This window comes from Staurois parvus, unplaced genomic scaffold (assembly GCF_062004578.1).
Source record: "Staurois parvus isolate SC_StPar_1 unplaced genomic scaffold, SC_StPar_1.0 ptg001274c, whole genome shotgun sequence".
Taxonomy (NCBI): domain Eukaryota; kingdom Metazoa; phylum Chordata; class Amphibia; order Anura; family Ranidae; genus Staurois; species Staurois parvus.
In genome coordinates, this window is record NW_028319070.1 from 278,759 (window position 1) to 294,006 (window position 15,248).

Here is a 15,248-nt window from a genome sequence, read left to right on the forward strand (position 1 = left end):
ACGCCGTGACGTCAAGCCGCCGGATCACGGAGGTCCAGCGGCCACCTTATTTTACCAGCTGGTCAGTGTTATATTCATGAAATTGTCATTTTATTGCTTCACCTCTAGTACAAGTGTACGTGTTTGGATTATATACTATTTAATACCATTAAAGCATCATTTAAATACACTATGGGAATACCCTTTTTTTTTGCTCCGCACTGAGCATTTTAACTTCCCAGCAATCCCCGGTAAACATCCCAGAGCCTGGGCGAGGTTGATCCATTTACCCTGGCGTGCCAATATCCTGTAACCTAAGGAAGGCCATCCACTCTCAGGCTGCATTCCGGACCACCCTAAGAAGGGATCCCTGACTGTTCCAACAGTATACGATACAACGCGCTATATTTATGTGCTTTTGGTGAGTGCGCATTTCATATATCTATTCACACACCCAACTGAGGATCCATATACTGCGATTTAACTTAATCACCTGGCGATTATCCTGACAGTTATCTGGAAGATTATACTAAGATCGTTATGACATTTTATGTTTGAAAAACACATCAGAGGTGCCTGTGCATTTTTATGTAGGGGACTATATTTCCAAGTGGTTTTAGGCATTTTATGATTATAAGGCATCTAGTATTTATGTTCATCTGCCTGATAAGATTTATTTTATTATTTTTAGCGCTGCACTTTTATGTGAGACTGTTTTGTAAATAAATGATCACTTTTCAGATGCTCATATGATTGTCCTCCCCTCTCTGTGCTGCTAATGACAGGAGGTACCCAGCATTGGATGTGCTACTCCAGAAACTTCCAAACACATACTTAGCTACATCCCCTACCCATGCATGCGCAGTCTGCTCTATTTTACTCTCACAGAATGCTGAACTGCAAGAGCAAGCGGAATGTGCATGCGTGGGTAGAGTGTATTCCTGAGTTTCTGGGGCCATGCATCCAACACTGGATACATCCTGCCATCTAAAGGATAGAGCGGAGAGGACAGTGATATGTCCACCTCCAGCCCAGGGGCCCCTGTCACCTACCAGGCCCAGCTCTAAGTTACTGTACCCCCATCTGGCCACACACTGCCACTGCAGAGCACAGAGTTCTCTTCATGCTGCCAGACATAGGAAGTTAGGCCTCTTCAACTGAGTACCTATCTGAGGCTTAGCCTTTTCACAATGAACAGGTAGGTACGTGATGGAGGTGACCTACTACACTTCACTGTGAATAAACATTTCTAGAATTATTATTAGCACTAAAATATTACACTTGTACCACAAACGGATGTCCCGGTTGGGGCCCCGGATCCCATTATCTATGTCCCACATAATATTGTGTGATTGTACAATGCTATGGCATATGTTAGAGCTTTATTCATGTATAGAAATAATGTGTGATGGAACAACACACATTACACAAGACACATTTTGTCACAGAGCTGTAATAATGCAGACTAGTGTTTGAATGTACAACCCCACAGTATATGTCAGAGAAGGTTGGCAGGAATGGCACTTGGAAGGGCTTCGTTATGAAGTCAGGATCTGATTACAAAGTAAAGCTAATATTCATGATGAGTCATATATATTACAAATATTTATTACAAGGTCACATCTTGACCTATAAATGAAGGTAATCTGATTCTGGCCACTTTGTAATTCTGTGTCTGCTTAGAGTGGAAATCTGATTTTCTGTTAAAAAAAAAAAAAAAAAAAAAATCTGAATTTGAGTTTTCCTAATTTGCATAATAATTGTCACCAGGAAGAATTCTATATGCTGCAAATCCTACTTGAGGAAAGGCAGCTGTTTGGGGCAAACAAGGTTGCCATGCAACATAGGTGGAATGGGCGGGGCCAAAGTCACGGTGGAGTGGGCGGGGCCCAGAGTAACAGTGGAGTGGGCGGGGCCAGAGTACCAGTGGAGTGGGCGGGGCCAGAGTAACAGTGGGGTGGGCGGGGCTAGCTTTTACATTCCAGAGCGCAACTGGCAGGTAGTCATTTCTCACTAGCAGCAGCAGGGTGAGGACACGTTTTTCATTGTTCTCATTCCAGTGCTAGAGATTACTTGAACGTATTATATAGAAATCATATAATATATTCTATAAAAAGGAGACAACGTAGGAGGTTTACATCTCTCTGAATTTCTAATTTTTTCTGCAATTTAGCAAAAAAAATGACAATGTCAGAGTGCAGAGGAAGAGAGGCAGGGACTCTCTGTGTAGAGAGCTTCACATTTCATACTAAACTTGGACAAGGAAACTATGGGAAGGTAAGTAATCAAAGGCTAGTCCTGAGGACCTATAGACACAGCTAGGGCACAACATGACATTCTCAAGGATGACGGTTTGACAAATACAGATAAACATGTATGCTGAGCTCAGACTATGGGAGTGGGGGGGGCACTGAAATACTGAGCAAGGGGGCTGTATACTCTGTATACAATTTACAGTTTAAAGCTGAACTCCAGGGAAGAAGAAACCCTTCTCCTTGTTGTGGGTCTCCCTCTACACTGCAAAGGTTAAATACTTGTTTTGCCTAGGGGGTGATGTAATTATGGCCGAAATTCAAATGGACATACATGATACAGCCTGTCAGTAGTGTTAACACAGCAGTGTTTGTTTTTCTGAGTCCCCCTGTAACATAGTGTATTACCTGCTGGTCCTGGCAGTAAGTCTGTGGTTTTTCAGCTTCTTTTAACAGACCAAGCTGTCCAGCAAAAGTGACAGTTGGGAGGTTGGAACAAACTATTTAATACTGACAGGGGTGCTGACAATGGTCAGTTTTTATTTATTTGTGTAAAACCTCTATCCCAAACAGATAAAAACTGTGTCTGCAGTTGCTTAATAAGTGTTGGCCGAGTTTGGCTTTAATTTGTTAGTCACTTATGTAAAGTCCATCTTAATCTACTACTCTATCTAGCACAACCCTCTCCACCAATTAGGAATGCTACTATCCAAGGGTGACTATGTTGCTCCTTGGTATGCTACAATATAATAAATCATGTTTGTGGGTTTAGTTAAGCTTTAACCCTTGCAGTGCAGATGGGTAAAGCTTTTCCCCAGAGTTCAGCTTTAATCGCTTGGCCTCCGCCCTATAGCAGATTTACTGCTACAGGGCGGATGTTCTATGCAAAAATCACGTATATAAATGATTTTGCACTACCACCGTAGGGGGCATGCACACAGCCAGATCACCGCTTCTGCTGTGATTGGACACAGCAGAAGCCGATCAACAAGTGCCACCAATGGATAAGCGCTGTCACCCGTTGATTGCCGAGGAGATTGACAAAACACAGCTTTGCCTATGTAACAAGGCAGAGCTTTGTTCTTCCTGAGGCACTCTGCTAGATTTTCTTTACCCGCTAAGCAGGGAATTAAATATAGCAGATTGCCTAGTAAAAACACCCAACACTGTACACAAAAACACAGGTTAGGCACACAGTTAACACTCTGATCACCCTATATGTTTAACCCCTTCCCAGCCAGTGTCAGTAATACAGTAATAGTGTATATGTTTAGCATTGATCACTGTATTAGTGCCAGTTCACATATATGTGGATTGGATGCGGTCTGAACCACATCCAATCTGCATGACATGTGAAATAACATTTCTTCCTATGGGGCACTGGTGGTACGGCTTCAGTGCGGTTTGAAAAAGAGTCATGTAGGATTTCTGAGCAGTGTGGTCTGGTTCAGGTGCGGATTACAGGCTAATGACTTCTATGGGAACAGTTTCTAAACCACATATGTGTGAACAGGATAATCTTGAGAGCTAATTCTGTCCTTACCAGTGGTTAGTCAGAATAAGTAGGAGGAGGGGAGAGGGAGCATTTGTGGAATAGTTGGGGTTTACCTAGTTTTGGACTAGGTAGGGTGTGCAGCAAGCAGTCAGAATCAACCATGTACAAGTCTGATTTCTGCAGAGTGAATTATGATTGGTCGTTTTGGGGTATGACACCTACGAATCAGCCTGCTGTAATGAAAAAGACCGATGGAGGCTCTTTGTTATGTCTACAGGACACTAATGCAGGTTGATAATATGTCAACAAATGACAGAAAAAGAGGAGGAAAAGAAATGTAATTAGAGACACAAATTGAGGAATGTTTAGTAATGATGTTACAGCTAGAGTATGTGGAAAAGATGATATACTAACTGTCCCTTTCTTACAGGTCGTGGCAGCCACCCATCGTGACAGTAAGCTCCTGGTGGCCGTGAAGTTGGTCAGCAAGAAGCTTCTAATTGATGAAGACCCAGATTCCGTCCTTATTGAGCGCCAAGTACTGGAAATGGTTGAGAGCAGCCCTTTCTGTACTCACCTCTATGGCGCATTTCAAACAAAAGTAAGTATTTTAGGAAAATATATACAGTAACAAAAAAATTCCTTTATGACATCTGTCTGTCCGCTTTTGAAGCTGAACTCCAGACAGGCAGGAAATATGCAGATGTGACACATGTATGTATTCACACAATCGTGGTTGGTGGTCTCCCCTGCCCCCTACACTGACAACCGTCATACTGCATTGTGCAATACTATGTAATGCAATCTGGCCTGACTGGCTCACACTGGTACCTGTTCCTCTTCTATTTTGAATCCTGCTGTGAGGAAGGGAAGCCAATATAAAAATGACTTTGGCTAATTTTACTGATTTACTTAATACAAGGGATGCACCGATACTGGTTTTTTTATCAGCAAGTACGAGTACCGATACTTTCGGTCAAGTACTCGCCGATACTGAGTGCCGATTCTTTGCGCTGCAATTTGCGCTAATGGATGCAAATTGCACCGCACAGAACAGCATGCAGTTTTAGAAGGAATACAATTCCCGTCCAAACCGCATACGGTTTCCCCACTGCTCTTGTGTGAACCCAGGCTTGTCATAGCCCGAGTTCACATAAGAGTGGTGCAGGTATACCTCCCTGCAGGCATCCCGTGCTGAGTATCAGTGGTAGAAGAGGAGAGAAAGTGGCAGGGATTTCCTCTCATTGCCGCAATGCTTGGGCTAGACGGCATCTGACTGGTCAGCTGCTCTCTCCTCTCCTACCACTGACACTCAGCATGGAATGCCTGTAGGAAGGTTTCCTGCACTGCTCCTGTGTGTTTGCACAGGAGCAGTGGGGAAACCGCATGCCATTTGGACAGGAATCGCATTCCTGTTCAAATCGCATGCTAAACTTTGCGGTGCAATTTGCATCCATTAAACGCAAATCGTGCCGCAAAGTATCAGTTAAGGTAACGGGAGTAGTTTCACGAGTACTCATGAAAATACTCGGTATCCCTACTTAACACATCACTGGAATCAAGGGATGGTTTATATCTGACTGAAGTTCAAATATAATTGGATGAGATAAGTCAGATGTAGGGAAAGACACCAGAAACATGTTACCAAAGGTTGTGCAGCGATAGACAGACATAGATGTCATGCAGTGTATTTTGGTAGAAAATATTCTGCTGCTTTTATTTTGACCTTTTTATTGAATTCATTCACTGACCTGTCTGTATTTGCTTCTCCAGAATTACTTATTTTTTGCTATGGAATTCCTGGGTGGAGGAGACCTGCGGAAGAAGATGATCACCACCAAGCAACCATTTGACGTCACCACCATCAGATGTCTGGCAGTGGAGCTGCTTTGCGGTTTGCAATTCATACATTTGAAAGGTGTAGTGCACAGGTAAGTACCTTGAATAAACTAATCATTTTTACAATCTGCCCCTCCTGCTGCCTCAGCACCTATACTGTTACTAAATCCTATTTGTGAAAAGATCGATGGCGAGCTCACACTTACCCATTCATCCTTCTCCATCCAATGTCTGTGGCTGCCCTTCTGCTGGCAGTTCACATAAGAGAATGGTTGAGCGCAAGTTGGATCACTTTTAATGTTTCACTTACAAAGTAAAGAAGAGGGCCCATTAGGTCAGGTTTGATTGAATTTTCCACCAGGACTGATTGATTAATTCAGATGAAAATGGTTGTTTAATGGTCATACAGTAGCAGTGTAATCAGTCCCGGAAGACACCATTGTTTCCTGGATCAAATCATTCTGTCTACGGGCAGCTAGGAAAGGCAGATTTGTGAATGTTGATCCCTCTATTGATCAGTAACACTGGGACATATGGGAGATAATTGTCTGAACTGCAGAGCTAACGCTCTTTTTCTCCATAGGGACCTGAAGCCTGAAAACATCCTTCTAGATGATGTTGGTCATGTGAAAATTGCAGATTTTGGTCTAGCCGTGACCAATATGTTCAGAAACAAGAAAGTGAAGGAAAGAGCCGGAACAGACACTTATATGGCACCAGAAGTAAGTAAAAGACCAGTCATCTGCTGGTTCAATGTGCCCATACACAGGGCAATTATCAACTAGATTAGGCCTTAAGTAGAACCTGTATATAAGGAGCAATTATCAACCAGATTAGAGGTGAATTAAAGAGAACCTGTACACATAGGTCAATTATTGACTAGATTAAAGGGAAATTTTCAGTCTGGCATTTTCCAGTCTCAGCTGAGGGTCCCATCTGACACTGGAGGCAGCCAATGACTTCCCGAAGCAGTGCTTGTTCCACGGCTGGCAAATCTCTTTGTGACCCTAAGGAGGTCTGGTGTGCCCTGGAGGTGTTGAACACTGGCAGCCTTCAGAACAGAAAGAAGGTTGGAACTGAGACAAGTTTAATAATCTATGCTGACAGGTTCTCTTTAAGGTTCCCCTAACTGGGTGACATGTAAGGAAATCAGTTATCTGCCCTGATCAGACTTCGGAAATCTCACATTCAGTTATTTTGTGAGATTGGAAGTTTAGCTCAGGAGCCACCCACTTCTGGGGGGTCCCATTGATCAGGAATGTTTGGAACTCAAGTAATCTTTATCTAGGACATCAGTCATCTTAAAGCAAAGTTCCACCTGGAAAAAAAAATAAAAGTCAGCAGCTACAAAAACTGTCCCTTGGTCCAGCGGTGTACTCAACCGCTGGTTTCACCAGCCGTCTTCTCTCCCTGGTGCCGGCATCTTCAGTGTGGGCACCCGGCTATCACAGTTTGCAGCTTCACATCCAGGTGCCCACTGCGCATGCGCGAAAAGCGCTGTGCTTTGTGAATGGCCCCGTAGATTTCTGGGACCTATCACGTGTCCCAGAAGACTACTGGGAAGGAGGGTAGGACGACAACTTCTGCTTCCCATCGCCTAGGCGATCGCAGCAGAAGTGGGGGCGGGTACCTGTCAAATCCCCCCCCCCCCCCTGCTCCACAAAGGTGCCAATCCTTAATGGGGAGCGGGGAACAAAGGCTTAAAGCGGAACTTCCCCTTTTTGGTGGAGCTCCTCTTTAAGGTGAATGTGTTAGGATAAAATTGCTTTGCCAATTTGTTTTTCTTCTTTGTTGTTGTGTCTAACAGGGGTAGAGGGTTGCACTTACATTTCTGAGTGCACAGGCAGTAAAACTGGACAGCGTGTAATATCTAGCTTGTGTCCGCTGCTTCTACATTAATTCAATATTACAAATTGAACATTTCTGGGCGAAGCTTTCTTCTAAGAGATGCTTCTGCTTTCCAGTCTGATTTGTCACTCTGATCCTAATCTCTCTGATTTTCTTACAGGTGCATGATGGAAAGGCATATAACCAAATCGCAGATTATTTCTCACTGGGAATAATTCTGTTTGAGACCGCCTTTAAATATCACCCATTCTACGACGGCGACGACTCGAAGAAGGTGAAACATTCCATATGCCATGAGGAGCCAAGTTATCCAGAAGAGGCTGACCCCGAACTCCTGGATTTACTGAAAAAGGTAAGTAGTGACATAGTCCCAGTGGGATAAGAAAAGTTTAGGCTCATCTAATGAGTCAGTGTGCTCTGCAAATGCAGTTTACTCTTTGCTTGCTATAGGGATCTGAACAAACTGGAGCCCCATTCATCCTAATGATTGTAAAAAAAAAAGTGAGCTAGGAGGTGGAGGAAATTTGTCACATGACATTTCAAGGTATTCTTTGCAGCATGATGCAGAGAACACACCGCAGACTCCACATTGCGCTGTGCATTTCATTAATAGGATATAAATTGCCAACGCCATGTGGAGTATTTCCTGCGACCTGTGGGGAGAAGAAGCTACAGGTCTTTATAAATAAATCTCTTAGCATTTTATGCCATTGCTACCATCTTATGTTTTTCTATTTTCTTTTTCCTCTACAGCTCCTGTGCAAAGACCAGAGTCGTCGCAAAGTGGACGTTGACAACATCAACCAGCACCCATTTTTCAATGGCGTAAATTGGGAAGAGCTGGATGTGAACGGGACAAGTCCCCCATTTTCTACACAAAAAAAGAAGGTAAGTAGAAATTTCAGCAGTAAGTGTGCAGTCCACCCAGCCTGGCACTGTACACACACAATAAAGGGTGTTAGTAAGACAGCGAATCATTGTGCTTAAAGGGAAACAATCAAGACCAGATTAATGAAAAAATCTGAAAATTTCATCTTTATTATAATTGTGCAGCATTTTTACTTCATATCTTAGCTTTACTTGGAGTCTGACTCATCAGATTGAGAGTCTGGGGGAAGGAGTTGCAGATCGCTTTGCTACTGTTATGCACTCAGGAGCTGGGAGACAGTGTGTGAAAATGTGACCTTGAGAGGATAGCAACTGGTACACCTCAGGTGAGCTCTCAGTCTGACTCTCAAACTGAAGACTCAGGAAAAGTGAGTAAAGTGAAATAAGGGGACAAATATAAACCCTTTCAGAATTGAGTCTGCACAAATCTAATAGTGAAAATCCATATCCATGCTTATGCACAGTGGTGGCTGATATCTGACATCTCGCAATAATGGATTTGGATGACCCATACAGGTGGAAATGGCCCCCATAGGTCATAGAGGCATTTCTTTTATTAGTGGATCTAATTACTCTCTCTTTTGCTTTTTCAGACCACTACAAAATTGAAAAAAAAGGAAATAGAGCTGGAAGAAATCACAGACGACGATGAGGCTATTACAGCTAAGGATCAGCAGAGATTCAAGGGCTTTTCTTTTGTCAGCAAACAATGGAGAGCCTTGTAGACGAGGCTATTTCACCTAAGGAGTATAGGCTGTTCATTGGATTTTTGGTTTCAATGGTATTTTTGGATCAATGGTAAAAGCCAATAGACGCCAGATGAAGAACAACAAGTAGCTCTTGGAAAGGACTTCTGGATATTACAACATTTTAGGGCATTTTAACACATAGCAGCTCTGCTGTGTTCAGTAGAGGATCCATGAACAGATAGCCTATAGAGCAGCCTTCGTTAAATGGTGGACTGTGGGCCGTATGCAGACCGAGTCACTGTCCCATCCAGACCACCATATTTCCGCCATTTAGGAGCCAGTTCTTCACCTCAGCCGCCACCACTGCTGTCATTATCAAAGAGGGCAGAGGTAGGACATTGGTTACTAGGATACACAGCAGTCTTAGCAACCAATCACCTGCTAGGACACCTGAAAAGTTAACTCCGGCAGCTCCCACTCCCGCCCTCTATTCGAAGCTGCTGTGTCCCCAGCTCTCTGTCTAGAGCTGTCCTGTCTCCTGCTCTCTGCTCCAAATACCCCGTAGTGTTGTGGGACACGTGACAGGTCCCAGAAGACTACAGGGCCATTCACAAAGCGCAGCGCTTCTCACGCATGCGCAGTGGGCACCCGCTGGACCGAAGGCCAGGTAGGTGTCTGTATTTTAAAAGTCAGCAGCTACAAGTTTTGTAGCTGCTGACTTTTATTTCATTTTTTTCCAGGTGGAGCAGGTTCCTAGAGAGGATACTGATGGGATTGTTAGGCCAACTTTGCTTAATGGGTGGAAGCAAGTGTGTGGGAATGTTAAGTTCAGTCCAGTCATATCAGATGGTTAACAGGTCAGTGTTTCCAGGACAGCATAGTGAGAAACACAGATTTATTATTTCCACTGGAGATATAAATATTTGCCTGAGAGTATTACAAGACAGTAGTGGGCACCCTACAATGATTTTGCAGCCAGAATGGGCAGATTGATAACTGTGAGCAGTGAGCTGTGTATATTGCCATAGTTGGAAGGAACATATAATCTGCTGTGTTTTATACTCTTTTAAGGTGATGAACATCAAGAGGTGAAGAAAGCAGACCAGAGGTCAACGTGAAAGAAGATGAGGCAGACCAGAGGACAATGCGGGAACACAAAGAAGGCACTTGCGATTATCCCTTAGATACAAACCTGTAGAAAGAAGTGGAAACCTGACAGGGAGCTCACACAAAGTGGAAGAGGTCCCTGCTAAGATCAGGCTTACCTGACCCCAGGTAGCTGATACAGCACTGCTGTGTCACATGGCGAAAAGGTGAGTGCCAGAAGTGCAGTACAAGCTGGTGAGGTGGGTAGCACTTGTAGCGTCCCACAGCCACCAAGATTTCAGGCACAAGCCTGTAAAGCCCATAGAAGCCTTCCAGAAGTGCTTGCAAATCCTGGTTGGCAGCCCCCAGATTCAGCAGTACCTGGTATCCCCCATTCACAGCCAAAGCCAGAGTTCAGGTGGAAACGGCCAACTTGACAATGCCCCTTGATTTATGTTTTGCCCATTTTCACAGAAGATTGCTACAATTTGATTGTGGACCAAACTAATCTAATGTAAATTGCCCCCACCCAAATTAACACCTTGCCAGGCTATTTGAATGAAAACCAGTCATAGTTTCCGCATTTAGAACTTTTGTGGGGCTGACCCTTAAAAATGGCATTATAAACAAAACATTCAAAACACCAAGATTGGAGGAAGGAGCCTGACCATGTCTTGGAGTGGGAGCTCAATGTGAAAGCTCCCGGCTCCCAAGCACCTCCAGTGTCCTGCCGAGAAGGGGAGAGATGTGCGGGAAGCCCTGGAGAAACTAGCCGGGGAGAGGGGGGCTTTCCTGGTGGGGTGCGTGGACCGAGGACCTCTGGGAGTGGCAGCCGTCGCGGCGGGTCTTCCTGTGCTCTCGGCCCAGCACTGTGTGTTCCCCACAGCTCAGTGGACACCGGGCGATCAGGTGATCTGCCGCAAGGGAGTTCTGGGAAGCAGGGGAGCCGGCCAGCGTTTCTTGGAGCAAGGGAGACGCCGGCTCTCTTCCTCCTGCACACAGGACTGTGGCAGCTGGAGACACTGTGAAAACGGGCTGGGTGAACCCCCCCCCTGCAATCCACTCATTGTGTGAGGGAAATGTCGAGTGCAGTGTTCCCCAGAAGAGTACATGGAGCCGCCTCGTCCCTCACTCGGACCCCGGACAGCATGAAAAACAAAGTATCAAAGGGAGGAGAGCCTAAGGCTTACCAAACAGGGTCAATTAAAAAATATATACCCTCACAGGAGAAAGACTCCAGAGAGACAACAGGGAATAAGTGTCAGAGGTGAAAGGGAAAACGGGGGGGGGGGGAAATGTTCCAGACTATCCCTAGAAATAGCTAACAGTAGTCAACATATGGAAGAAGAAGTGGATATGGATAAAGTAGAAGAACAAGAGGAGAGCTCACAGATGCCTACTAAAGCAGAAATGTTTAAAGGACTTGAAAGATCCCTAAAACAGAAACTGGCAAAATTACATAAAGACCTGGGGCAAATATTATCAAGGGTGGAGGAGACGGAAAAAAAAAACTAGATAAACATGCCCAAATTATACAGAAATTAGAAAAACGGGCGATGGAAATTAGAAAGAAATTAAAGAAATTCAACATAGATTTTCTTCAGTGGTTTTGTTTACAGGAGACACGTTTGGTGCAAGAATCAAATGTGAAATTAAATTCCAGATATTATCCAATGTGGTTTTATGCAGATTCCCCAATTAAAAGTGCCAAGGGAGTGGCAATAGGTTTTGCAAAAAATATAAGGTTTAAGCTGGAAGACAGATTGGTAGTTCCAGAAGGGAGTTTTCTGTTTAAGGGAAAATTACAGGAAATTGACTGTACATTAGCAAATATTTATTGCCCGAATAAGAAACCGGAGGTATTCCTAAAAATTACTCTGAGGAAGTTAATGGATTTCAAAAAAGGCAATTTAATTGTGGCAGGTGGTTTCAATCTCTGCATGGATCCCAAGATGGATATGACGTCCCCTGTGCAGAGAGATGGTAGTAGGTCTCTGAAATCCTTGAAAAAAATGATATACTAATGTCAACTTGTAGATATATGGAAAATTAAGCACATGAATGGCAGAGACTATACGTTTTATTCTCTTGCACTTGAGATGTATTCAAGACTGGATTATATATTGCTGGTCCATCGACTTATCGAGTCTCTGGTCACAATGCAATTATTATGGGGAAATGAGCAGATCGGGGGGAACTTGTGGAGGTTAAATGAGACACTTCTCCAGGATTCAGAGGTGGATCAAAGAATTAAAAAAAAAAATTTTTTTTTGAGGAAAATGATTATGGGGAAGTGTCCGTAGCAACAGTGTGGGAGGCTCATAAGGCTTATATTAGAGGAATCCTGATAGCAATTGGAGCAAAAAAGAAGAGGGAAAGAAGAGAAAAAATAAACACGCTTCTTAGTGAACTCTGTGAGTTAGAGCAGATACATAAACATAAAGTAACAAAAGAGATTATGCAGAGGGTAATAAATAAAAGAGAAGAAAAGAATTAAATACATTTCTGGAAGAAGATAAGAGTGTTCAATAAAATGATATGTGAGAGATACAGATGGGGAGATAGGCCAGGAAAGTATTTAATGAGGGCTCAAGAGAAAAAAAATCTAGGAACTATATAGAGAAAATAAGAAACCACAAAGAAGAATTAATGTATTCAACTAAAGATATAGCTAAGGTGATTAAAGAATATTATAATACGCTATATAATATTATCCCCCACAGCTCCATAAGTAAAGGTGAAGTAGGAAAAATAGAAAAAAGACAGACATACTTAAAAAAGCCAGGATTACCAAAATTAAGTGAGGAGCAATTAAAATCCTTACCATTAGCAATAATGCAGGAGGAAATACACTTAGCATTAAAGAGTACTATAGCTGGGAAAGGTCCAGGACCTGATGGATACACAGTGAGATATTATAAAAAATATAAAGAATTATTAGTACCTAAAATGAGGATATATATGAATGCATTGGGGGATGGAAATGAGGAGGGAATCCCTACAAGCCCATGTAGTTCTCATACATAAGGAAGGTAAAGATGATACTCACTGTTCAAGTTACAGACCGATTTCCTTATTAAACACAGATACCAAACTATATGCAAAAGTTCTGGCAAACAGATTGAAAGACCTAATGTTGGAATGGATACACATAGACCAAGTAGGCTTTGTCCCAGGGAGAGAGGGTAGAGATAACGGACTGAGATCTCAGTTTCTCATACAAAAAAGTAGGAAAGAGAAAATCCCTGCGGTGGTACTCTCTATCGATGCTGAAAAGGCATTTGATAGAGTAGATTGGGGATATATGTTGAATTCATTGGAAGTATTGGGGATGGGACCTAGAATTAGAGAGTGGATAAGGAACTTATATAGTCAACCCTCTGCAGCAATCATGGTTAATGGGGAATTGTCAGAGTATTTTGGGATGCACAACGGAACTAGACAGGGACGCCTTTTGTCTCCATTGCTATGTTTTATCATTGGGATCTCTTTTGGCTACAATAAGGAATAATAAAGATATAAAAGGAATTTGGATAGGTGATACGGAGCACAAGGTGGCAGCTTATGCTTATGTAGATGACATGCTGTTCTATGTGGGAAACCCAAGGATAACATTGCCAAATTTAATGAAATCACTTAAAGAATATGGGGAGATGTCAAATTTAAAAATTAACCCAACAAAAACAGAAATTTTAAACATAAATCTTCGAAATAGAGAGAAAAATAGTTTACAGGAGGAATTTCCCTTTGTTTGGAGAGAAAAAGAATTGAAATATCTAGGAATAAAATTAACTGTATCCTCCAAGAACTTGTATAAATTGAATTATATCCCATTATTAAATGAGATCAGGGATGAACTAAGGAAATTAGGAGGGGGAACCCCATCATGGATAGGTCGTATAAATTTGATTAAAAATGGTGATTCTTCCAAAAATATTATATAAACTTCAAATGATACCAATTAAACTACCAGAAGTATACTTTAGATCAATTAAAAAAATATTAAGATTTATTTAGAGGAATAAAAAACAGAGAATACGCCAGGAAATTTTATGTAGAAATAAAGAGAGGAGGAATGGGAGTCCCAGATATAAAAAGATATTATAACTCAGTAATAATGGTGGAGATTTTTGACTGAACATATAATGCAGAAGGGAAAAGCTGGGTTAAAATAGAAAATATACTAAGTAATACTAAATTAAGTGGAATTGTATGGTTAACGCCACAATACAGAGGATTAGCAGAGGATTAGCATGTTTTAGGAGTTTGGGATATTTTACACAAACAGATGGGATGGGAATATTATTCACTGTTAATGCCCTTAGGGTCCACAGAGTTTTTCCCCCCAGGTAAGGAAGGTATAACAGGGAAGTGGATTAAGAAGGAAGATACACAATTAAGGGATATAATGGTGGGAGAGGAAATAGGATCACTTAAGGAATTGGAAAAAAAAAGAAGTTTTTACGACAATGGATGAGTGGCGTTATTTTCAATTGAAACACTTTATAGGAAAACATTCAAAGCCTTTAACTGCTTGCTGTCCAGCCACTGTAGAAAAATGGCCACATGGTGGCACCGCTGCGCAATATCATGTTTTAAAATGTGATATTGCAAAACAGGTAGGGGGCGCGCCCAAGGCACGCGACCGCCCTACCCGTGCTGCCAATCGCAGCCGCTGGTGTTAATCACCGGGTCCCGGCCGGTCAATACCCGCCGGGTCCCGGCAATTGCAAACAGTGACACAGAGCACAGCTGCATTGTTTACAAAGCAGCTCTGCTCCCTGTCAGTTCCTAACACACTGTTCCTGAGAGAGGAGTTTAGCTCTTGGGATCAGTGTGTTCCTGTGAAGTACACACCCCCCGCCCACTAGTAAAACACTCCCTTCACACAGTTAACCCTTCGAGTGCCTAAAAAATAGTTAACCCCTTCCTCCCCAGTGCCATTAGTACAGTGTCAGTTTGTTTCACTGTCATAAATTGCTGATCACCGCCATAAATCGCTGAACGCCGCCATTAGTATAAAAAAAAAATCCCAGTATCTTTCCCTCCATTTGTAGGCGCTATAACTTTCACGTAAACCAATTAATTTACACGTATTGGGATTTTTTTCTTAGCAAAGACATGTCGCAGAATACATTTTGAGCGAAATTTATGATGAAATTTGATTTTAAA

The 15,248-nt window shown here is 42.6% G+C and overlaps 1 protein-coding gene across 1 annotated transcript in view; it reads left to right on the plus strand.

The window, feature by feature from the left end:
- Positions 1-15,248, plus strand: part of LOC149437661 (uncharacterized) — a 76,734-nt gene that overhangs the window by 49,129 nt on the left and 12,357 nt on the right. Inside the window, exons 12-17 of the mRNA XM_089660794.1 lie at positions 4,157-4,327; positions 5,500-5,657; positions 6,149-6,287; positions 7,574-7,765; positions 8,167-8,301; positions 8,895-10,303. Of these exons, the coding sequence (XP_089516920.1) occupies positions 4,157-4,327; positions 5,500-5,657; positions 6,149-6,287; positions 7,574-7,765; positions 8,167-8,301; positions 8,895-9,026 (927 nt within the window). The 3' untranslated portion in view covers positions 9,027-10,303. The remainder of the gene's footprint in view (positions 1-4,156; positions 4,328-5,499; positions 5,658-6,148; positions 6,288-7,573; positions 7,766-8,166; positions 8,302-8,894; positions 10,304-15,248) is intronic.